The sequence below is a fragment of the Colletes latitarsis genome, chromosome 8, assembly GCF_051014445.1.
Source record: "Colletes latitarsis isolate SP2378_abdomen chromosome 8, iyColLati1, whole genome shotgun sequence".
Lineage (NCBI taxonomy): Eukaryota > Metazoa > Arthropoda > Insecta > Hymenoptera > Colletidae > Colletes > Colletes latitarsis.
Genome location: NC_135141.1, coordinates 24,952,914 through 24,977,046, shown reverse-complemented (window position 1 = coordinate 24,977,046; position 24,133 = coordinate 24,952,914). Strand labels below are relative to the sequence as shown.

Genomic DNA, 24,133 nt, shown 5'->3' with positions numbered 1-24,133 from the left:
TTCGATTGCAACGAGTGTCGGCCACTGAGCTTTGGGGACCGAAAAATAATAAAAAAAACTCGTCTGAAAAGCAACGAATGCTACTTTTTGGAGACGATACGGTTACTTGTGAGAAATTCGAGCGTCGTGCCGGAGAGCCGTTTGCTCGGCGAAAGCTCGCCATTAGCGATCGAGCGACGTGAAAAGCTTATCGCGATTACGCTCCTCGAGTATTCACGCCCAGGATCCGGGGCAACCGTGACGTTTGCGGCTCGAACGAGACGCTCAGCAGGTGAATCTGACAAGACAGGGACAAAGGATTATCTCGTTGACTCAGATATGCCAATCTCTATCGCGTGTATACACTGACTCTGATCGAAAAGGTGCCCGCGGCTATTGATCCTCAACGCGAATCTATACTTGGACTCTTTTAATTGGCTTCCATTTCTATTGCCTGCCGAAATTCCTATCATACGATCAAACCAGCCAACTCTCAGCGCTCGTTAATATTTCCAACGACTTTCTTCGACGAATTTTTCTATAGAAATATCTGGGTACGTTTCAAGAAAACGTCTCGAAAAATTTATGACTCGATATCCGGTGTACTGAAATTTTCCAACTATATCGCGAATGATTCGTTGGCTTCCGATGTTTCTCATCAGAGGATGCGCTCAAACGGAACGTCGAACAACCCCGGATAATTATAATTCGTTCGAAACCAATTGCACCGCGTAAACAATCGCGAATGGGTATCGAATAACAACGGTAACGGTAATGGCGAGGATAATAATTTACGACTCTGCGATCGAACCGTCTATTCTTATTCGAGCAACGATCAAGCAGTTTATCTTTTATTCATCGATGTGAACTCGAGTGAGAAATCAGTTCATCCCCGTCGAGTCAGCAGGAAGCATATTAAAAATTTAATAAAACGAATCGAAATGAGAGAACGTTCGGAGCCGCGTAACAGAATTCTGATAAGCATTTCGTATGCATCGTCGTAAACCGGCTGTTTCCGTTCGTTTGATTGATATTGCGATACTTTATGTTTATTCGTATCTACGGCGAAGCAGTTCAAATTTCGTGGAACGGAAGAAAATGGGTCGAACGTTGAGAGTTCTCCGTGTCATATTTCTCATCGCGACCCAGAATTCTTTTGCACCAGGTGCAGGATGCACGGACTCGATCGCGTTCCCGTAATACCGAGACTCGCGTCAAACAAACCCGCGGAACTTTGGACAAGATGGGAGGATTTACAGACGAACCCAAAGGAAAATATTAGAATCTAGTGGTATTCGATTGGCACGCTTCTCGATCGTTTACGGTTCGATCAAACTATGATAGACTCAACTGATTTTGACGATGTTTGACGAGAGCCAAGCGGTCGACGAAGAAATGATTCCCTGCATCGCGTTACGTGTATCCTCTTGAGATTTGCTGTTTGTTTAATCAACGGAGGAGTGTTACGTAATGAATAAAACGGTTAATTAACGAGGCAGCGGCAAGGATATCGACGAGGACGCAACGAGAACGCAACGTAATACAGAGCGTCGAATATCGACCGCGTAGCGAGCTTCGTTCGCTAGAGCCTGGATCGAGTAAACCAGAAACCTTTCAAAAGTTTTACATCATGTTCCGTAAACTCCTTTGACTAGTTATATCATTGCACGGGAAGCAGTTTCTTTTAATATCGGGAGCAAGAACGACGAGCAGGCCGTTTAATTAGAGACTTTCGACGGATAAGTCGTTCGAAGGGATTAAAAAATTACCGACACCGTGTCCCTTTTACGGTAACACCGGTAATCCCAGGTGCTATTATAGAAACATCTTAACGACGTTCTGTACCCGCCTTCGATAATCCCTCAATTACTCCGTACACTTCGTTCGCGTCGAGGAACCTCGATTAATCTTCGTCCGACCGACAATTTCCTTCCAGGTATTAGCCGAAGATTGGGTTATTTAGACTTTCGCCCAAATTGAACATCCTTGATAAATATTGGATCGAGCCGATCGATGCTGACTTTTGATTACGTATCTTGAAATGTCGTTCGTTTTATATACTGTAAAAAATTAATTAAAAAAAAGCTATCTCGCTTCGCGCCGTGAAACGGATAACACGGAGAATCGTGATGAAATTTTTCGCGAAAGGCTCGACGCCGACAGCAATTTTTAATGAAACGAAAATTGTGCTGTCCGTTCCCAAAACTGAAGTTTCTACATAGAGGATTTTCATCGGGGAACTCAAAATAGTGAGCCAACTTTTAAAACGACCCTCAGATCTGACGCGAATAAATGCGACTACCTTCCATTCAGATCCTGTCCAATCGGTAATATTTTTAAAGGTTACTTTTCAGACCTCTTTCTCGATAGAGCCGCACCGAATGGAACCATTTCCCTTGATTTACGGGCGAACGTTACCCACACTCTGGGACAGATAACCCTAAAGCTCACGATTCAGAATCGCCTCGCCCAATAGTGCTCGTGTCAAATACAGAAAATGGCCCAACGTTAGTTAGTGGAACAATTACCTCAAGGGTCACAATGGCGGTGGCTCGAATCGTCGGAGAACTACCGTTCGCGAGGGGGATGCAAGAAAAGCGATCCTGGATAGGATTTTCAGTGGAAATGCTCCCTTTTATTGAACGAACCTCAAAAAGATTTAAACGAATTAAAACCTTCGCGTCGATTAATTACCGTATATGGAAATACTATTGTAATTTTGCTTGGTACGCGCACGATGCAAAGTCAATGTTCGCCAAAATTCGATTTTCGTGACTCGATTCACTTACGGGGAAATTCGATATGCAAAGCGCGTAAAACATATCGGTCTTAATCTTGTTTGCGAGCCAATATTTCACGGAAGCGAGTTAACTACGTTTAACTAGGCATGTTGTTCCGACCGAAGCCTTTATCGATGCACTTCGTCCAACGGAAGGGCAAACTCCAATACACTGGCGATAAATATTCAAACGAGGAGTTTAATAAAAGCAGGAACCTCGACTGATGATATCGCGGGAACCAAAATTCGACGACGACACGGGACCTCTGTCCAGGTTCTCCTAAACTTTCCGGTAAACATCGACCGCAACCTTTTGAACCCAGTCACTCGAAATTGCTACTTACGTATAGCCAGACGAGATTCGACATCATCCCCGAGGTGCTAGCCGAAAGGTTAAAGACGAAGTTTCGCTGGAAGACGAGCATGCGAACAACAGGAACGGAATTCGAAACGCGAAAGAGCGAAACCCGGAACGGTTTAACCACGATGTAATCGCGAACAGAGCTTTAATTAATGGAAGCTCGGGAAATCGAGCGACTGCGATCGACCGTTCCTCTCGTCGAAATAGACCCTGGAAAATTGCTGCTCGTATCGGTTCTTGCAATTTTACCCGCGTTCTTCGAGTCCCGCCAAACTTCATGGTGTGTCGAGTAAATATAAAACAATGGGAAATATCTCTCGATCCCCGGAAACGAAATTCGAAGTAGACCTGGAAACGTTCGATTTAACGATACCGGCGACGAACTACGATCTTTGAACGTTCCATGGCCCGCAGCATCCAATTTTAATTCCATGGTTTAGCAAGGCAGAATCGCTGGGGATTGTTCGAAAGCTTGTACACGCCTCAGAGAAAATACAGACAATGCTTTGGGTCCGCGTTCAAAGGCACACGCGCGCGTGCACAGTTTCGGGAATCCATCAGGAGTTTCATGTTTCGCGCGAATTCCAACGATAATTGTAGCTCCTAGGCTGAGCAACGGAGGAAAAAATAATAGAAACGGAGGTCGTGTACGCGATAGATTACGTATTTCGTGGCGTTCTGTTTTTCAAAATACAGGACTTTAATTTGTAATCCAAATTTAGTCCATTTGGTTCAAATAAGGCTCTTTGTTTAGAGCGTGGAAGATAGGAAGCAGCGATAATTTAGCTTAAGAGATATCCGAGCGCAATCCTAGGTGCAGCCATGGACACGCGGTGATCGAAAACATGCTCGTTAATTTGCAACGCGCGAAATACGCGGCACACGGGCTGATAACGTAGATAACGGGGCTATCTAAATTGCGTATCGCGGACTAGCGTTTTCCTCGCGAGCCGTTTTCGCGGATCCACGAAATTAATAGCGGACCACAAGCTGCGCTGCGAAATAATCGAAGTGGCCACGCTCTGCGCCGACGACGATAAGGCGGACGTAACTCGAGGATGATGCAAATGTAGCTTTTTCGCAAGGTGCACGGTTGCTGTACCGTTTCACCCCCTTGGTGAAGAGATCTTCGACGCTATTGGCTCGCTCGCGTACGCGAGAAGTATGGAGAAAAAATTGTAAATCCAAATTGCAGAGATTATCGAAGGTGTCGAAGATTAGAAAATAGAGTTACTTTTCGTAGCGTGTAATACGCGATGCAAGTGTTGCATCCCGGTGAAAATTGAACGACCTACTTTCGAGCAGACTTCACGAAATCTCGAATCACAATGAAAGTGATTTCGAATTTCCGGATTGTACCGGGTGAATCTATTCGATAACTCTGAAGCTCGCAGGATAAGGAATCGTCGCGACCGATACTTTGGAAGAAGTCCAAGTTTCCTCTAGACGCTGGTCGAAAAGTTCGTTTTAAAAGTGGTCCTTTATTAGATGTTTTCAACCATGAAAAGGTATTGAAATTAACAAACATTCTTCGATGCTGATCTGCGCGATCCGTAGGATCCATAGGCGCAAAGAAACTAGAAAACAGACTTTTAGAAATTCAGATGCAAGCTATCTCCTATCTTTCCACTCGTAAAATAATCGTAACGTAAAAGAGACGGCATACGTCTCGAATAGAGAATAGAGAAAATTGTTTGCCGTTTCGGAACCGCCTCTTTGAGGTACGATAACAGCTCCTTTCCATCGGGATCGGGGTTCCCAGGGGGCTCGTGTTCGACCAGACTCTTTCGAGCGAGGACGCGTATGTAGGACAATTTATAGAGGCAATATTCGGGTAGCGTAAAAAGTGCACGAGGACTAAAAGGAAGGTGGAAGTACAGATATCTGGCGCGGCCCGGAAACGAGACGTTCCTCCGAGTAGTTTCGAAAGCTAACGAGCCACCCCCGTCGCGTTGGTCGGGGAATTAAACTCGACTGTACTTAGCGGAATGAGCTTCGATTCGAGTAGGATGATTAGATGTGGCGCGATAATTAACACTGAGAGCGCGCAGCTGCTCTTGTTTTCCAATTGCATTTGAATTTCTCCTTTTTCAAACACCAACGAACCATTTCCACGTTTACCTTTCGTACCATCGTTGCAAATAATGAAATGTACGCACTTATTTAACGAGAATAAAGTAGTCTGAATCTAGGTAATTTTTATCGACGACATGATTAAATTAAAAACGCGTTGTTTTAAACGCATTAAGGGCAACGATCGATTGAATCGACTGATCCGGGAAACCAGAATTAGAATCGTTCCTCAGACTATTTCCCCGGGATAAATTAAGTCCTCTCGCAATAACCTCCCGTTAAGAGAATGCAGGACTGAGGAAATCGTAGAAGTCTTCACACAGACAGACGTTTCCACGCTTTCTCGATATTCACACCAGCACGTTCAAGCATTATTGCTTTTCTGAGTGCAGAGAAGGGAAAGAAGAGTGGAAGCGACGGGGAAAAAACTGTCGCGAAAACAAAGGGCGAAGACAAATGGCGCTTTCGTCCCGAGCAGGTGAAAAGTCAATTCTCGTGTATCAATGGGAGCTCTTCGTGCGATAAAATGGAATTCTGCAATGATTTAAAAACCACCGCCACCGAAAAACGATATTTTTTAAGAATAGAACTATAAATAATGGCTGTATAGAGCAACGTGTGTGAAACGTGTATTTCTATGGAGCCTCAAAGGCTTTTTTAATTATAATATATCGATCGATTACTTGTTAAAAATTTCTTCGACGAAGAATCGTTTAACGAGATACGTGACATTATTCTGCATTTTTACAAAGCTCTTTAATCTCTGGCTCTATAGAAGACATCCGAACTCTTGCGTCTGCTTCTGTATCCAATCTCTCGCGACATTTTGCTTCAAACGAGGCGTACAAAGAAGATCCGACTTCGCGCAAATATGAAAGCGAAAAGGGACGAAATATTTTAGAAGCATTTTCCGATAATATCGCGCTAAAATTGTTACGACGTTTACATCGAATCGATTGGTCATCCAAATGTTTGTGAAATTCATCTTTAATAATTGGGTAAAGTTGACGAACCCGAAGAACCAATCGATCGTGCACAATTATCTTCATTTATAGAAGCTCGCACGAGGCAGAATTTATTCGTACACGCGGTGTTTCGTTTCGCGATAAACCAAGCAGAAATCACACAGTCTATTCGCGAGACACGAAACTAACGAGGAAAAAGGCAAGACGCGTAATTACTACCGGAAATGATGTCAAAGCAAAACTCTAGAACTTTGCATTCTTGTTTACGGACGATCTCTCGACCTCGGCGCATCGTTGAAAAATGAAAAGGACGGAGGAAAAATTAGGAAACCGACGAAACGCCGGAGGCTGCTTTGACTTTTCTCTCGTAAGAAATGGAACGCGTCGAATAATGAACAGGGATAAATTTCTCACAAACGTAAGCGAACACACGTCGGGAAACAGGCTGGTCGAGACCTTGATACCCGCGACTTTTTGATCACGGTGTAGCGTGATCAGGGACTGTGATTATTTCGAGGAACCGATTCTGTTCCAGATCGAAAGAAAAATGTCGGTCGAGGTGAGAGCAGGACGACCAACGATGCCCACGATTCCACAATCGAAGAGACCAACGATCTTAGTATATCCAACAGGTAAGATTTATTTTTTCATATTCCAGTGTATACAGAGTGTTCGGTCACCCCTGGGAAAAATTTTGAAGGGAGATTCTAGAGGCAAAAATAAAACGAAAATCATGAATATCAATTTCTTGACTGAGGCTTCGTTAATAAGTTATTAAAAAATTAAATTAAAAAATTTCAAATCGTTCTGAAAAAATTATTTTTGGTTCTGGGGTTTAATTGCAATTATTTTTGGTGAATACACATACCTCTGAAATCCTACCCAGTTTCGAGAAAAAAGTTCGAGTATGTACTGAAATTTTTAGACGAAATTAAAAAATTTCAAATCATACTAAAAAAATTATATTTAGTTACAGGGTACAATTACAATCATTTTTGGTCATTATACATACCCTCGAAATCCTACGCATTTTCGAGAAAAAAATTGTTTACCGAAAATCTAATGTGAGGCCAAAAATGCTACCCTGAAATTTCATGCGAATCTTTAAAACGTCATAACTTCTGAACGGATTGGACGATTTTAATGTTTAAAAAAGCAAACTACGCGTATTTTGGTGGAGAATATGTACAAATCGCAAAAATATTCGAAAAGTTGGTCCTTGACCCCGCAAAATGAGAAAAACCCCATAAAAATGGTTCAATTTTCAAACAGCCATAACTCCTACAATAATGAATATATTTTAATGAAACTTTTTTCTGAAGTAGAGCTCATTGGTACCTACAAAAAAGTATTAGACAACTTTTCTGTAGGGCGTCAAACAAAATTACTAGAAATGAAAAAGGAATTTTTAAGAAAAATCGACAGGGGGTAGCCTAAATTTTTCGACGAAAAAAAAAGATTTCAAATCGTTCTAAAAAAATTATTGTTAGCTGCGGGGGTCGATTACAACCATTTTTGGTCATTAGACATAACCCCGAAATCCTACCCACTTTCTAGAAAAAAATTCGAGAAGGTGTGAAATTTTTCGACAAAATTAAAAAATTTCAAATCGTTCTGGAAAAATTATTTTCAGTTGCGGGGGTCAATTGTAAGCATTTTTGGTCGATACACATACCCCTGAAATCCTACTCCCTAGAAAAAGATTCAATACGGGCGGAACTTTAAACGTTAATAACTGTTTAACGAGGCCTCCATCAACAAATTAGCATTCTTGAGTTTCATCTTATTTTGGCCTCTAGAATCTCCCATTAAAATTTTTCTCAGTGGTGGCCGAACACCCTGTATAATACTACGAATTCGTAGATCGTTCGAAAAAGTTGTTGCATTTTTTAATGAAAATTCCCTTTAAATATTCTCCTTTTGTACTTTTACCGGCTCGCCAGTTTTAAATTTGACGGACAGTTTTCGACGCAAAGAGTAGACGTTGTCGTCCAAAACAGTGCACGAAATTTTTAATTAATTTAGTTATTTGCGAAAAAATCGCGAAAGCTGAAACCGATGCAAACGAAACTTTCCATTTGCGAATGAGAACGGTTAACGGACGAAAAAGGATTGCTTTTATTATCACGGAACGATTCAATTACATGAAAATCAACCGAATTGGAAAATTGTATCCTTGAACTTTTCTAGTTGCGTCAGCCGCAATTTTTAGAAATACGTTACCAAATCTTTTTTAACGACAGGAAACTTCCGTCGTTAGAATCGTGGGAGGAAAACAAATAGAATTTCCTCGTGGATTTTCCTTGAAAGTCGGGCTTTTCGTGGACTTAAAGGGTTTGCTAAAGAGTCAAGTGTCTCGTTGAAATCTTTGCGCGAGGGAGATACGGACTGTATACTTAAAGAAGCAACTAAGCAAGTGGATGCTCGTCGATTTCGAGGGTCAAGGGTCAGTGGAGAATAAAAGAGAATAAATATCTAGGAGCGAAGATTCTACGTTAACTTCTAGTGTACAGGGTATTCGGCCAACCCTGGGAAAAATTTTAATGGAAGATTCTAGAGGGCAAAATAAGACGAAAATCACGAATACTAATTTGTTGATCGAGGCTTCGTTAAACTTCGTTTCCGCCTGTAGAACGGCAACTTGAGAACAGCTGCGTACGCAGATTGTCGTTCTGCAGGCGCAAATTTAAACGTTAATAACTTTTTAACGAAGCCTCGATCAACAAATTAGTATTCTTGATTTTCGTCTTATTTTGGCCTCTAGAATCTCCCATTAAAACTTTTCCCAGGAGTGGCCGAACACCCTGTATAAAAATACAGAAAATAATAAGGGTAGTAATTCGATTTCACTGCGATTCGAAATGGCTTCCATCTTCTAGAAGATTCATACGCGTCTATCGATTCCTGGAGTGTCGTTATGTAAATTCCCGATCGGAGTCTCAAAGAGATCTATGATCAAAGCCAAATCCGCACGATCCGGCGAGAAAAATTGCAAAAGAGGCGAAACGGTCTTACGCAGGTTCATTTTACGTAGTTTCCGCGGTAACTCTGAAACCGGGATTGCACGAACGGAACATCGAGACGCGAATCTTTAGATAGATCTAAATTCATATCACCCTTGGCACGGCCCGGTTGTTTCGCATACGTTTAGGCACAGTTTGCAATTAACATTCTATTCAAGCGCGCGCGGCATCGTCGGGAAAATTGGCTCTGTGAAGCGACTTCAACGAGCGCCAGTTTATTACCGTGTAGTTTCCGCTTGTTGAAGATCTCCCTTATAATTTCAGCGAGCGTAAAGCACGATGATAGCTCGCTGTTTCTGAGAGCGAAACCTCGAAAATGAACCACAGCGATTCATCGTTGTACACAACGTCTACAGGCGTATAAATTACATCGCGTCTGGAATCCGCGTAACCCGGTGTTAAATCTAAATTCAATGGACGCGTGTTTCGTTAAAACCTCGTTCCGCTTCTAAGCCGTTCTCGCGTGTATCCGGGGGCAGCTTTGTACAACGGCAGCCATTGTTGCGTGATACGTGTCCTAAATTATTCACTTCGGTGCGTAAATCGTTTGTGTTCGTTCCAAGATTCGGTATTGCCTTTCGACCCTGGAAACTTGTTGGTTTCGCGAAGCGGCAGGCAACCGCATCATTTATTCTCCGTTCCAGTCAGTTCGTTTAACAAGTTAAACTCGCAGAAATTGTCTCGAGGGTGAGTATAATACGGCTTCGTTAAGAGAGTATGTACGCCCGCGAATCTGGCGTCGATCCAACGCGGGGAAATAAGAGAGCATATGCCCGGGGAGGTATTTATACGGTCCGATCGATGGACATTCGAAACCTATCGAAATTCAATCGGAATCGAGATCCAGCCCCGAATATACCGAGTATCCCAGATTTTCACGGCGTAAAATATAATTATGTAAGCTATCGTCGAGTCTAAAAATTGAATTCTGGTTTCCCAGTGACTCCAGAGAGCATCATCATCCCGATAGTGTCGTGCATCCTGGGCTTTCCGTTGCTCGCGCTGATGGTCATCTGTTGCCTGAGAAGAAGAGCGAAGATCGCGAGGGAACGCGCCAGAAGAAGAAACTGCGACCTGGACCACGGCGCCCTGAGCCTCGTTCGTTTCAGCCCCGTTCATCGTTTAGGTGAGTTTCGCCAGCGAGCTCGACTCCTCGTGGAATCCACTTTCTCCTTCTATTCTTTCGCGTGTCACGACGACGGTACAAAGGGGCCTGGATTTAACGGATGACCGATGCTCGATAATCTTTAACTCTCGCGAAGTAAGCGCGAAAACGGTCGCGTTAAAAAGAATTGTCGTAAGAAAAGATTTCTGGGTCGAGTTATCTTTGTTGTGTTTCCCGTTTAGAAAAGAAACAAGGAGCACGTTGCGACGGTATTGTGAAATTCGTAATTAAACCGGTGCGAATCTTTAAGGGATACGCTTGTGCACGCGCGTATTATGCAACGAAAACGGAACGAGGTCATGGAACATTTGTATTTTAGAACCACCCCCTACTCCCCTCTCTAGCCAGCCTCTTTAACAGCTACCGTGGTCGCTTTTCTACCTAGATACATTGAATACGTACGTACACCTGTACGCTCGAATACATACAGTTTCACGTACTCGCTTGTACACTCTTGTAAACCGCCCGTACACGCGCGTATTCAGACATGCTCGAAGCACAGACTTCGCTGTACAGAGTGTCCCGCAAGTTTCCGTGTAAACTTTGTTAGCACGTTACACCGGCTAGAAATACGACGAAAATACCATCTAATTGTAAACTCGTAAATGTTCTGCCGAGAAAAGTTCCAGCAACAATATGAATACAGTTTCTGTTCTATTAAGAAACTTTCCCCGTTACTTCCTCCAGTTGAAAACAGCATAACTCCTTTTGATGTCTTCGAGATCGTAAACTGTTACTTCGCGAGCGAGAATGTAAACTGCGAGTCGTTATTAAAATGTATGATTTTCTTCGTATTCCATACTTTTATTAAATTTTAATAAAGCATTCGTACGATATTTTTCACAACGCGTTAGCAAATTGTATGCGGAAACCTGTGGAACACCCTGCATATAAATATACATACGCGCGTAAAGGGAACGTGGAGAAGCGTTAAACCCGAATTGAATGTTGCTCCGAATAACCGAATTCATGCAACGATTTCGAAATATTCCAAACGCATCAACGGTGAGCCGCGATGAAAGTAATTAATCTCCGTCAAAATAAACGACAAAGAGTGCGAAAGCTTTTATCGGTTTCTCATAAGTTTCAATTATCTCCATCCCATAAGCGTCCGTAATTGCCGAACGATATGCAGATGTATCGTTCGTGGATAGAATAGGGGACGAGTCGAAATTCCCAGCCTACATTTTCGAACAGAGGCCCGAATTGTGCGGGAATTACAATCGAATTACATGTAGGAATTATTATGATTGATATAAATTAATCTCGATCCTTCCATGTTGCGACAGTGACTGAAATACGATATAAACGAATTGGTGCGACTCTCAGAGACTGAAATATTTGAAATACGTTTAAATACTGAGCTTACTCTCAGCCATAAATGGGAACTTTCTCTCCGCTTTTAGACTGAGAGAAGGTCGAATTCGATCTACGCTTAGCTTGTTTGACCTATACTAGCGATGCTCGATAGAGCCTAGATTCAGCCTCCGGGACCTATCGAGTTACAGGGTGACTTGTTTCAATTTAAAGATGAGTGTATTACCGAAAATATATTGAATCGAACGCGTTGCTTTTTGGAGGGTCGAAAGAGTTCGAAGGGAACGTCTTATGGTAAGTACGAAGCTATGTTCCGAGCGAAATTGATTTCGAGATTTAAAAGTCGCGTCCATTTTAAATCTACGTGTACAAGTAATAAAGTAGGATCATCGTAAAGCGAATACTTTACGAGGTGTTTCATATTTTCTGCGAAAATACGACGCAGTAAAATATGTGTAAAATACGTAAGGTATTCGTTTCTCGAACGTCTTACTCAGGTACCAACGTACGCAGAATATTTAGATGAATCGATTCGTGGAAAATCATAATATTGACGTATTTTTGCACGAAAAATAGTAGGCTATAAAAGATAATGGGCGAGAATTTCGACTCCGGGAATCGCTGACAAACCTCGAAAATAAATTCCATCGGTCATAGATCTCACTGTGAAACAGCGATCTGGAAATATTCGTCGACACGATTGCTTCGTTTTCGCCGGGTAAACTCGACGCCTATGATATATGGCGGGTTAGTGACGGTACAGGAACTACTGTGACCCGTCAGGGTCCTACGACTCCTAGATTTACGGGCCGCGAAACTTGACAAACGGCGTCGCTTTGATCGCTGTTAGGCACACGCAAGAGTCAAGGTTCCGATCAACGGGGACAGACGTCGGATGAAGGAGACGATGTAGTACGTCTAATGGGACATAATTTTCACGTAATCCCTCGTAGAATAAAATTTTGACATATTTAACGACGTCGCTGAATTAAAAAACAAAAGCAATCGAAACGAGGGAACGTTAGAAAACTTTGAGAATTTTTTGTTTTTTAAAGGATTGTAATCCGAGAATTAATAAACTTCTCTTCGAAGATCTACGAACTGAAATATATCCCTTATTTTATGATCCCGTCAAGCGCAGCGTCTAAAGAGGATTTAGGTAAAACTTTTTATCAGCCTGAATGTTGCTTGATATCGTCTCTAGAGACGTTAGAGTTTTATCAGAACCTTCGCGGTTCTTTTTTCTTAATGCGCCATTATCTGCCGCCGCCGCCGCCGCTTCTGCCATTGTATACTTAAGATAGAATTTAATTAAGGTTTCGTTAATTCGAACAGCAAGAGACGGGAATTATCAACGATATAAATAATTCATCGTGGAGTTTGCTACGCAATTACAAAGATTTAACATAATAGCAGTTAAACGATTTACCGCCGAACGATTATGCAGCTTTGCTACGTCTTGACGCGGCTCACGGTGAAGTAGCATGAATACGTTATTTATCATCGTAATTCGCATGTAACTAATTTCAAGTATCTGCTCTGCAAGCGTAGCGATGCATTTGAACGATTATACGATTGAGACATATAGTTCGAAACTCGTAATGTTTCCACTAGAATGCATTTAGTCGATACTGATCCTAGCCAATGACGTCTTTCTGACGCACATTTTTATCCACGAACTTATTAGCCGTCGTTCGTCGAACAGAACGCTTAATGACTCGAAATCCAAGGATAATTATTTACATTAGCGGATATCTTTAATCCTATAAAGAGTATCAGGTCAAGCACAAATGTATCTGACTGTTGGAAATTGTAAAATTGTTTAAACACTGAGAGATATTTACACGAAACTGCGTACCACAGAAATAATTACATGGAACCTGATACTGGTGCTTGAAAATAATATATCAAACGAGCATGGAGAGATACACGAGATACTCCTCGATTTTTATACGAATAACGTTAGAGAATGAACGTTTGAACGAATTAAATATTATGAAAAATTATGAATTACTGCCTGTCTTTTAAAATGATTAATGATTTAAATATTTCAAGTGTCCACTAATGCGAATAATTATCAAATAACTAGGTCCGTGCATTACTTTCTATGTGTATTAAAGTTTCATTTGTATGTGGCAGCTGGAATCGATCGTTCAACGAGAGCAGTATCCTTACGGAGCGATCGAGGATCCAGAGCCTTTCCATCGCTGGATCTAGACACCGTGGTCGAAGAACGATCGGATCCTGAACAGAGCACCGCGCTGGAACTTAGCAGTCCAGATTAACATCCAGCTTTGGTACCGCCCAGGTCGGGTTTTTGTTCATCTCTTTTTATTTACAATCCGAATTTGAATAGGTTTACTCTATGAACACTCTGTGTCTTGTTCGGAAGAAAAACCACGATTGACCCCGTCTGTTTCTTCATACGGCTCGAAAATGCTAACAAAACTATATCATAGGTCTAACTAACAAAACGAGGTATAGGAAAGTTGGTGTCACGCGAACTGAAGTAACAAGCTCGCGAAAAATCAGTAGTTTCGCGGCTCGACGAAATTCGCCTAAAATTAATGAGTCCAGGAATCGACATGCGTGGGATTTGGAGAACAGAAGGCAAAACCAAAGGCAAGTGACTCTGCTTGGACCAGCGTCGACTGTTCGAATTAAACTTTAAGTTGGGTCTGTCGCGCAAAAACACGCCTAACCGAACGAAGACTGTGACCAACAGTCTGTGCACAGGCATACCAGAAGGTAAGCTACCCACTTAGTCCAATATTTACAAAATGGGAAAACAATCTCGTAAACATACAACACTCTATGACTTTCACACGTAACACCCGGGTGCGATAAACCCAAAGGTACGTACTTCTTACCTGAAATCGGCTAAACAAAGTCTGGCGACCATTGCGTGTGTGTATATGTATAATATACATTAACATGTATTACTATAATCGTTGACAAAATATACTGTATTAAAATGGAGAAGCTGCATCGTACATATTCCACAAAATTTGTACCATGGTTAATGTATATGCAAAGGAATATGTACGTTTTATTTGAACAATTATACGTAGATAACGTCTTATATGGAGTGTTATCATAGGTCTAACGAACAAAGTCATCGTGTCCATTGCCTTCGCTCACGCAACCAACGTCTGAGCACGAGCGTAGGCAATGAACACGGAAAGATTATCCTGAAAATCCTAACGAAATAATATGCTTTTGTTCTTTCTAATTTCATTTTCAAACAAAACGACTCGACATTGTAAAAATTTAAGAGCAAACTTAAATATGTATGTAAAAATTTAATTACCAAGAAAACAGATTTTAATCGAATCTATATTATTAAGAAGTTTATCGAAAAAGATTAATGCTATATCACGTTATTGTGTTCATGTTCATATTTTAACATATTCTCGACCATAAATATTTACAGTGAAAATCATTCAACGTATTATGAATTATACATCGCTGAATTTAGAAATAAAATAGGATATTACTACTCACGGGTGTTGTGAATTCCCGCGGGCGCCATACATGCCAAAGACAAAATAACCTCTATGATACACCGACGACGATGCTGCCATATAAAGACGTTATGGATGTCTCGATTAGAAGTCATCAGGTAAGTTTATTGAAGAACTTTTTCAGTTCTGCAGACGCTGCGATGATATGCGAGGAATCTATAAGGAAACTTTCAAATTAACATCATAAAATAAACACGAATAAATAATAAAGCTTCGTAAGAATAAATTTATAAAAGATTAATTACATCGTATTTATCGTGATCGAAATAACAAATAAATTTGATTTAAGGCTTTTCTCGTTTGATGCGAAAACCATGAGCCAACGAAATTATAATTTCTTTGCTTTAATAAAGTTAAAAATGTTACCTATTCTTCGTAAAGTTTCGATACGTTTGAACGGTAACTAAGATGGCGTCGATGGCGTCGCATCTCCACCTCAAATTTCGATCAGTAACCTCTAACAGCAAATACGATAAATTTTGAGCAAAATTCGTTGAAACAAATGTAGCTCTGTTATAATTAAGCAACAACGAAGCTCAAAGTAATTTGAAAAACGTGGTAATTCATTCAAAAAGTACCAATTAGCACATTGTGAAGAACAGAAAAAAGCGCGAAAACGATTGTAATCTTTTCATAATGTCAATTGAATTTATAATTAAGAATGTATTACTATTAGATTAAGGCATCGATAAAGTGTAAGCAGGAGTAATAATGACGATTAGATATCGATAGGTAAAGCGAACTCACTTCGTTTGTCGTAAAATTCCTGACACGTCTTATCGCGCCAATTTCTACGGTACGAATGACGATCCCGCCTTAAACCACTGAACAACGAATTAGCCGGTAGGTGGGGTTAGCCTAACCTCGCACTGAAATTCGTACTTTTGAACGAAAAGTTACCACAACTAAACCTTGTATCTCTAATAACATTGTTGATATATGTAATCGAGGATGCTTCGAATAGAAACTATGTCTTTAAAACAAACAAATAACCAAGAGACCAGGTTAATGTTCAATTTCCCACAACTTTATTGTCATTACACTTTTCTAGTATCATCTATTCTATGCATCCAGTTTACCGTGTATCTTGAACGTTTAACTTCGGTGTACCATGCGATTCACGAATAATATAAGCGATGTAAATGCCTTAATTTCACAACCATACGACCATTATGTACAACGCGTATATAAATTAACTTTAAATTTAAATTTTTGTCAATGTAGCAACAAAGGACACGATTCTTCGATTTTCTAACGGATACACTTCGTTGGTTAAGTTGAATATGATTGCTAAAATGATCCTTAGACGTAGAGTGCGCTACATAACCACTGATTTTTCGCTATGTCGGTACTTCAGCTCACGAGGCATTACCTTCCATAGAATATCCGGACTATCCCTATACCATTTCTAGGTCTATTCTATAACTCGTATGTGAATTTATCCTGCAGTTTGTTTGGCGTAAGTAAGTTTATTCTATACACTCGGAAACAATGATTCGTGCCGCAAGGAAGGAAAGTTACTAGCTTAAGCATCAACCGTTATGCCTCCTCGAAGGGGATAGGGTTTTAATTGATGCCAGAGCTGGTGATTTTCCCTTTCACAAAACGAATTATTGTCCCCAGGTGCACCTCCACAGTGGTAAACCGTACTCCATACAGAATCTACATTGCCGACCTCGTCCCCTATTCTGACATTTTAAATATCGATCTTTGCAATCGAATACATATTGCTAAGCTTAACTTTATCAATTGAAATATTTCCTCTACTTTAGATTCATAAAGAATGTTTCCTACAGTACTACATAGCATTGCAAGATATATATCTCAGAATCATACCAAGGTGTTCTTAATTTCTTCTTGACATCGTTCCGACGAAATCACAGAATGCAGACACATTTTTTTTAATTATTTAACGTGGATGAAGTATTTCTGGTGATAAAGTTAGAAGGGATTTCGTGTATAACTCGTCAAGAATAAAATACGAATATTACAGAAAGAAGACACCGCTCCACAGTGATCATTTATTTTATTTTCCAGGTCTCCTCGACCATCAAAATCGGCGGTACCACTGCCCGTAGATCACAGTCCGCTTTGGACGGCATTGACACACGCTAACGCCGTGAGTTCTGCTCTTGGAGATACCTAGCAGGAGGTTGAAGAGGGCGGCTATATTGAAGCCCTCGTCCTCGACTTGCCCATCATCTACTAAAAACTTTCGAACGAACTAACGAAGACGTCTACAAAGAGAAATCGATACCTACGATATCTCGAAATCAACTTTGAGACCGCAGAAAGTGCCATAACGTGAACTGATTTAAAGAAAATTGACATTACGAACAAATACCAAACTTTATGAACAAATTTCGCGCACGCAACAGAAACTAATATATACTAAATTTTGTACCGACATAGTTGTATAACACGCTATAGCATGCCGCTTTTTACATGACACGAGTCATTAACGTACGTGTATGCTAAGAATGTATTAGTGTAAATAAAAATTTGTTAACATCGTGTACAAACAGAAATCAAAATATGTAAATAAAGCATCATGAATTACCATGTGCAACAAGCTATGCCTACTGCTCGATATCTGTCTTTCATTGTTCTTAATGCAACAAACTGAGGAGGTTATGTACAAAGAATGATGCATAATACACAGAAGAAATCTTCAATAATAAATGACTTTGAACCATACTATTTTATACATTTAACTTAAAATCCAGGCATCGCGCGTCCCTTTTTAGCAGCTTTCTTCTTTTTATTTAATTTATTATCTTTTTTCCGTTTCATGATGTTTTCTTGTCGTTTTTCTTGCCTTTTTTGAAGTCCTTTCTGTACAGTTTCTAATCTAGATTCCCATTTCTTAGCACTATGTTTCTTCTTCTGTTCATTTTTACTTATTGTGCGTTTCAGTAAAACAGGATCGTCTTTCACCTGTAACAATACGACAATACAAAATATTTAAACATTTTCTTAAAGTTGTAAACAATGTACATAAGTTTAAATATTGCTTTGCTTACTTTCTCACCACTGGCTTTTGCCAGAACAGATTTCCATGCATCTTTTTCTTTGAGCTCTTGAACTTTTTCTTTTTCACCCGATTGCTCCATTGTTTTCAATTTTTCTTTTTTCTGTTTCAACTGAATTAAAAGTTTCTTTGGATCTTTTTCAGTTTTAGGTGGTTTTTTTTTAGTTCCAATTTCAGAAAAATCAAATTTGCTGAACACCATTTTACCTTCTGAATTAAACACAGGTTTTGGTCTTGGAATTTTTGGCATTTCCCCATCTTCTTTTTTAATTTTAGATAATCCAGCTGCATTTTGTTCTGTTTTAATCAACTTGTTTTGTATTACCCGTTCTTCTCTCTTTGAAATCTTTTTTATTCTGGTTTTCAAATTCTTTTTCAACTTTTTGTCTTTGTACTTTAGTTTTTTAACATTCTTTAATCCTTCAAGTTTAGTATGTAGCTCCTTAAACGTGTTTGCTCGATTCATGTTCTCGCTTAATTTTAGGAACACTTTACCTGTGTAATAAAAGATAATTACATTTAAAAGAGAAAGAGTTTCATACAATACAAAGATGCCAATGAATATAAACCTTTTGGTACAGCTTTTACATACTGTGTTACTAACTGATCCTGTTCACCTGAAACTAATAAGATTTTAACGTTTATCGTCACTGAAAATATGAAAATTTAAAGGTTATATTTATTTCATTATATTTCAACCTTGTTTAGCAAAAGGCAACGGTGTTTTTGAAAATATTTGTAAGATGAAGTCATTTTCTTGTTGTAGTAAATGCTTGGCAACACTTTCATTAAATGGTTTTGACTGCATATTTTTTGCAACACACATGTGCGAGATCAGAATGTAAATAAAAACCAGCGTTACAAAAGAACAACTACAAACACGTTTTCACTTTCAAAACTTAATATTTCAATGTATAGGTTAGAAATTGAAATTTACTACGCAAACTCGTAAAACGAGGGAGTTACGAAGATATTCTATAGTCGAGAACCTTAAAAAAATCGATTTTTTAAATTCTATTTTCTAAAAGTATATGTTCTGGAAAATATTTTTAACAATGGGTATTGCCTTAATTTGTAAAATTAACAAAATTATGGACGTATGTCCATAATATTGATACACCGTAAGTTTCAGTTAATCGATTGCATCAAATTTGGAGGGAATCTTTAGCATATGTTTTTATCGTTTTCATAAATTGAAGGAGCTACGAAAATATTCTATATTTGAGAACCTTCAAAAAATTGATTTTTTAAATTTTATTTTCTAAAAGTACATGTCCCGGAAATTATTTTTAACAGTGGATATTGCCTTAATTCGTAAAATTAATGATAGTTAATACAGGTACGCCTTAAGTTTTAGTTGACCGATTGGCATCAAATTTGGAGGGAATCTTTAGCATATGTTTTTATCATCCTCATAAAGCGAGGGTGTTAAGAAGACATTCTATATTCGAGAACTTTCAAAAAATCGATGTTTTAAATTTTATTTTCTAAAAGTATATGACCCGGGAAACATTTTTAACAATGGATATTGCTTGAATTCGTAAAATTAATAAAATTATGAACGTGTGTCCATAATATAGGTACACCTCAAGTTTTAGTTAATCGATTAGCATCAAATTTGGAGGGAATGTTTAGCATGTTTTTTTCGTCCGTACAGAACGGTAAGGGACTTCACTGAAACTGTAACTTCAACAATTTTATACATTTTTACATGAAAAGAATTGTAGATACTTAAATATAGGCAAAGACTTTGCGACGAAATCTGATATAAAGCATCAGTTTTATTTTTTTTCTTAATTCTATGGAACATAAAAAATTGACGTTTAACACCCCCTTAAAAATTTATAATTTTTTATTTCTTAAAAACTAGATTTTTATTAGAAAAGTATTAGATATTAACTAGACATAATTAACAGGTAGTCTTTAATTATAAATGGGTATAAAAAATATTTCTATACATAAACTGTTACAATTTTTCATCTAGAACGTGATGTTACAGAATTATTCATTTACAAATAATTAGCATCAAGTGTAACAAATACCTGAGAAACATATTACAAATTGTGAAGACTATTTGAACAGTACATTTATGCATATTTAAACACTACTATGATCTATTATACAGGATGTTTTAAATTTCACAGTTAGTTCAAGTGTACAGAAATTCAGTATCTAGTTATGATCGTTTGTATTACATTTTAGTACCTGATGACACAATTTTATTGAACATTTGTATGTAAATCATTAAAAAAACACATTTATATTGTACACAAAATTTAATATAAAAAACTACATTTATATTACAAGGATATCCTGCATTAATTTCTGTGATCTTAAAACAATAAGATTGTTTCCATGCAAGACTTGCATATCGAATTCTTTCTCGACTGCTAATGCTTCTTCAGGTGTTTGAAAGTAAACATGACAATATCTAATTTTTGTTTTTGGTATTATTGTCATAAATGATGCAGATATTGGGTTATATTTTTCAAATAGATGCAGTATGTAATGTATTCCAAATTTAGGATGGACATTAGCTACAATTACTTCTTGAGCTGGTACAGCTATTCCATTCAATGTAGAATATCCATTGTCAGACATAAATATTTGGTCATTGGAAATCAATGATGGAATTTCACTTTTATCACATGAACTTTTATTTTTCTTTGTATCTTTGTTAACAAAGTATTTTAAGGATGATGCTCTAGAGGAACGACTATCATTGTCAATACTCTTTAACGAATTAGTACAACTGCTTTCAGAACAGACTGATTCACTGTATTTCTGATCATCTACATTTTTCTTGAATGATTTCAAAGTCTTTGTATCTTTTGATTGACTATTGCAGGATTCATTTCCAGAATAATTTTGATTATTTGTCTTTCTAGTCTTCGTGTTTAGATTTTGCTTTTGTTTAGATTTATGCGGTAAAATTTTTATAAACGGATGATTTTGTAAAGATTCAATACAAGTTTTTGCATCCATTAGATGTTGATATCTGACAAAGCACAATCCTCGATCATCCACAGATAAAACTTTACCAAAAGCAGAAAATATTTTGTTAAGTTCATCCAAACTTGTTCCTTGAGCATTAGGAAAATGCACAACATAAGAACCGTCACTTTTTCTAGCATAATACTTTGATATATCCATATTCAAATAAAAAATGTCGAATATATCACAATTTGTAATGTGTTTTTTTACGTCGGTTTATTTGTAGTTGTATGTTACGCTTATTAGTTACACCGTTGTAAACACGGCGAAGATTTCAACATGCTTTGATACTCTCCAAATTTAAGTATAAATATTAAATTGGTTAATATAGATTGAAACCAAATTGTGAAAATTGTCAGTGTAAACAAATAAATGTAAATTTTAAAACTTGAGATGCAGAATAACGCAACGTGGAGATGATAACTTTAAAGCGAGACTAGGTTAAATGAACGCAAACTCGGTGTCATGGGAATAGGTATGTTGAAATGTTAAGTTAATCATATTTATTGTTAAATATTTGTTAAACAATGGTCAAGAGTATATTAGATCTGTTTGAATGTTTCATTTTGATTAAAATTTGTTTTCAACAAATATGTTACGTATTACGATGTAACATTAATCTTAAAAAAGAAACTCAATAACAACTTTATTTTTCATTTTGAAAAAGTAAATGGTAATTGAAATTCCAAACAGAAATGAGTTTAAATATAAGAATTTTAGAGCAATAAAATTGAAGTCTGATCAAATATTTGTATTTTCCCGCGTTTTATAAATGGTTGAATTCGTAGCCATGTTTTTGTAATGGACTTGCGCCTTATTGCACTCGTAATTTACATTTCTCAAGCACGAAGTTCTATCATTTTATTCGCACAGCATTCAGTAAGGCTAGATTACGATTATCCGCTCGGTTTTGATTATTTTTTCGGTAAAACTTTGTAGAATAATGACGTAAACTCTTAGATGAAACGTTAGTGGTGAAGGAAAAAAAAGAAGTCGAAGGAATGGGCGGAGTTTGCGCCTGTCGGGATACAAGGTAAAAGACGTCAATTTGTTTGAATAAAATTATATATTTTCCAACGGATTTACGGACGGTGTATCGAAGGATCAGTTTTGATACATTTTTATCAAGGTTCGGGGAAATTTGAAACGTACGCGGTACAGGTTAAGGAGAACGGATTACGAAAAGCGACGAGGTCGCGTCGTAAATAAAGTGGATGCGCACGCGGACAATAACACGATAGAGCGAGCGAGGAACACGCTTTGGTCGGAGAAAGAAGGGAATGAATCGAACGCTCTGATTGGTCGAGGCGGCTATAATGGCCGCCGATTGGCGCACGCACGCACCTACACCAAGTACTCTATGTGCACACAGACGCATGTACACGCGTGTGCATCAGGAGCGTACCAGTCGCTCGCGGCCGAGAAGAGTGAAAAGAGCGACAGAAACGGTCGGTCCGCGCGTTGCCTTGTAAGGCGGAGGGAGAGTTGGTGTGTGACGTCCGTGCGCGGATGGCTCGAAGAACGCCGATTTTCCTCAGCTTCTACAACGTATCCTTGCCAAGCGAAGGAAGGAGCGAGTGAAAGGAGAGTGCATGCGGCCCGGGCACGACGCCGACCGTCGACACAATCGTGTATACGTAAAATCCGACAATCCGTCAAGTTTAAAGCTGCCGAAGCTGCACCGTTTTTATCATCCTCGTAGTGTGTATACCAATCTAGAAACCGATTATTAGTCACGCAACGTGGAATGCTCCTAAGGCAAGGAAGACAAGATACGAAGACAAAGCTGAAACAGAAGTAAAAAGGGTAACGAAGGGCATCCAGAAAGGTAGACGCAGAATGAAAGCGTGAGCGAGCAAGCGAGAGACGAAAAGTGATCAAGAGAAGCGAGAACGAGTTAAAACGCCAAACGAGATACGTAAGAGACAAAGGCCACGGCGGCATAACCTCCAAGCGACCCGATCGTGCCGCGCATTACAGGAATTCCTTGTCTTTGTGGATCGCCCCGAAGGAATATTTGGTACACATTATTTACGAGAGATTATATTTTTACAAGTGCATGCCTGCTGCCTGGGCTTCCATATATGAAGTGTCGCACGAGTGAGAGGGAGAGAGAGCGAGAGAGAAAGAAAGAGAAAGAGAGAGAGAGAGAGAAAGAGAGAGAGCACGTGCATGGAACGTATTTCCTCGAAGTACTGGAGTCGTCGCCGTCATTGTTAAGTGAAAGAGCGGGACGGTTGTTTCTACGATCGTGTTTTTCCGCGACACCTGGTATACGATAGACCATAGTCCGCGAGTGTTGTCTGCTGCGTGAACGAATTCATTCTTGCGACGGCACAAAGAAACCAAGAAAAAGACAAGAAAAGAAGAGAAGGGGCGGCGGATAATATTCCCAGTGTGTAGTCCACGGTTGATGGATGAAACTAGCAGGATGTTGCAACACGGTGGATCAGGTGTTGGTCTAATGGGAGGGAACCAGGGCCAGGGGGCCCAAAATACCGCCGGGTACGGAAGCATGGGTCCCGTCGATGGAACCGCGACACAGGGTCCGGATCAGGCTGCTGAAGCTAGGAAGCAAGATATCGGTGAAATACTCCAACAAATCATGAACATCACCGATCAGAGTTTGGACGAGGCACAAGCAAGGTTGGTCCCATTTCAGATCCGATCAGCCGCCATTTTTTAATACCTCCAAGATATATCTCGGTGTTTGAATTTTCTACACGATTTCTTACGCGTTTCCATCCCGTTGAAATATCTCCAATTCCAATCGTTTCTTTTCGCACGTTATTTTCGCTAACACCGTTTCTAGATAATACGATCGATTAGTTTTCGGCGTTCGGCGTTACGTTTATTAATATATAGAAAACTGCGATGAAAACAGGTTATGTTGATCGCTTTAAAGTGTCTCACGGCACGATT

At 39.3% G+C, this 24,133-nt stretch overlaps 4 protein-coding genes across 15 annotated transcripts in view; 2 read left to right on the top strand and 2 right to left on the bottom strand.

The window, feature by feature from the left end:
- Nucleotides 1-17,758, top strand: part of LOC143344421 (uncharacterized) — a 38,341-nt gene extending 20,583 nt beyond the window's left edge. Inside the window, exons 2-7 of one of the 5 annotated variants that reach the window (XM_076770463.1) lie at nucleotides 6,467-6,575; nucleotides 6,693-6,789; nucleotides 10,121-10,306; nucleotides 12,804-12,821; nucleotides 13,802-13,970; nucleotides 17,224-17,758. In XM_076770463.1, coding sequence (XP_076626578.1) covers nucleotides 6,549-6,575; nucleotides 6,693-6,789; nucleotides 10,121-10,306; nucleotides 12,804-12,821; nucleotides 13,802-13,947 — 474 coding nt within the window. In that variant the 5' untranslated portion in view covers nucleotides 6,467-6,548 and the 3' untranslated portion in view covers nucleotides 13,948-13,970; nucleotides 17,224-17,758. Of the gene's footprint in view, nucleotides 1-1,374; nucleotides 6,576-6,692; nucleotides 6,790-10,120; nucleotides 10,307-12,798; nucleotides 12,822-13,801; nucleotides 13,971-17,223 lie in introns of those variants that run through there. The other 4 variants (XM_076770461.1, XM_076770464.1, XM_076770465.1 and 1 more) reach the window with 4 other exon arrangements.
- An 83-nt stretch (nucleotides 17,759-17,841) lies between these two features.
- Surf6 (Surfeit locus protein 6) lies at nucleotides 17,842-19,191 on the bottom strand. The gene is made up of 4 exons (XM_076770459.1): nucleotides 18,917-19,191; nucleotides 18,787-18,840; nucleotides 18,210-18,712; nucleotides 17,842-18,123 (listed from the first exon to the last, which is right to left on the bottom strand). The coding sequence occupies exons 1-4, from the start codon at nucleotides 19,041-19,043 to the stop codon at nucleotides 17,902-17,904; spliced, it is 906 nt and encodes a 301-aa protein (XP_076626574.1). The 5' UTR covers nucleotides 19,044-19,191; the 3' UTR covers nucleotides 17,842-17,901.
- Nucleotides 19,192-20,161: 970 nt separating this feature from the next.
- On the bottom strand, nucleotides 20,162-21,403 carry LOC143345072 (uncharacterized). Its single transcript, XM_076771831.1, has one exon. It carries the CDS (start codon nucleotides 21,368-21,370, stop codon nucleotides 20,513-20,515), a length of 858 nt encoding a protein of 285 aa, XP_076627946.1. The 5' UTR covers nucleotides 21,371-21,403; the 3' UTR covers nucleotides 20,162-20,512.
- Nucleotides 21,404-21,549: 146 nt separating this feature from the next.
- Nucleotides 21,550-24,133, top strand: part of Exd (PBX homeobox extradenticle) — a 44,338-nt gene continuing 41,754 nt past the window's right edge. For 5 of the 8 annotated variants that reach the window (XM_076771826.1, XM_076771830.1, XM_076771822.1 and 2 more), the window contains exon 1: nucleotides 22,032-23,857. In XM_076771826.1, coding sequence (XP_076627941.1) covers nucleotides 23,625-23,857 — 233 coding nt within the window. In that variant the 5' untranslated portion in view covers nucleotides 22,032-23,624. Of the gene's footprint in view, nucleotides 21,687-22,031; nucleotides 23,858-24,133 lie in introns of those variants that run through there. The other 3 variants (XM_076771824.1, XM_076771823.1, XM_076771825.1) reach the window with 3 other exon arrangements.

Excerpts from the sequence above, each read along its gene's own strand:
- Surf6 (XM_076770459.1), bottom strand. The coding sequence starts at position 19,043 with ATGTGTGTTGCAAAAAATATGCAGTCAAAACCATTTAATGAAAGTGTT. Across the intron at positions 18,841-18,916 it reads GTTGCCTTTTGCTAAACAAG|TTTCAGGTGAACAGGATCAG; the intron begins GTTGAAATATAA and ends AAATCTTATTAG. Across the intron at positions 18,124-18,209 it reads CAAAAGCCAGTGGTGAGAAA|GTGAAAGACGATCCTGTTTT; the intron begins GTAAGCAAAGCA and ends GTATTGTTACAG.
- LOC143345072 (XM_076771831.1), bottom strand. The coding sequence starts at position 21,370 with ATGGATATATCAAAGTATTATGCTAGAAAAAGTGACGGTTCTTATGTT.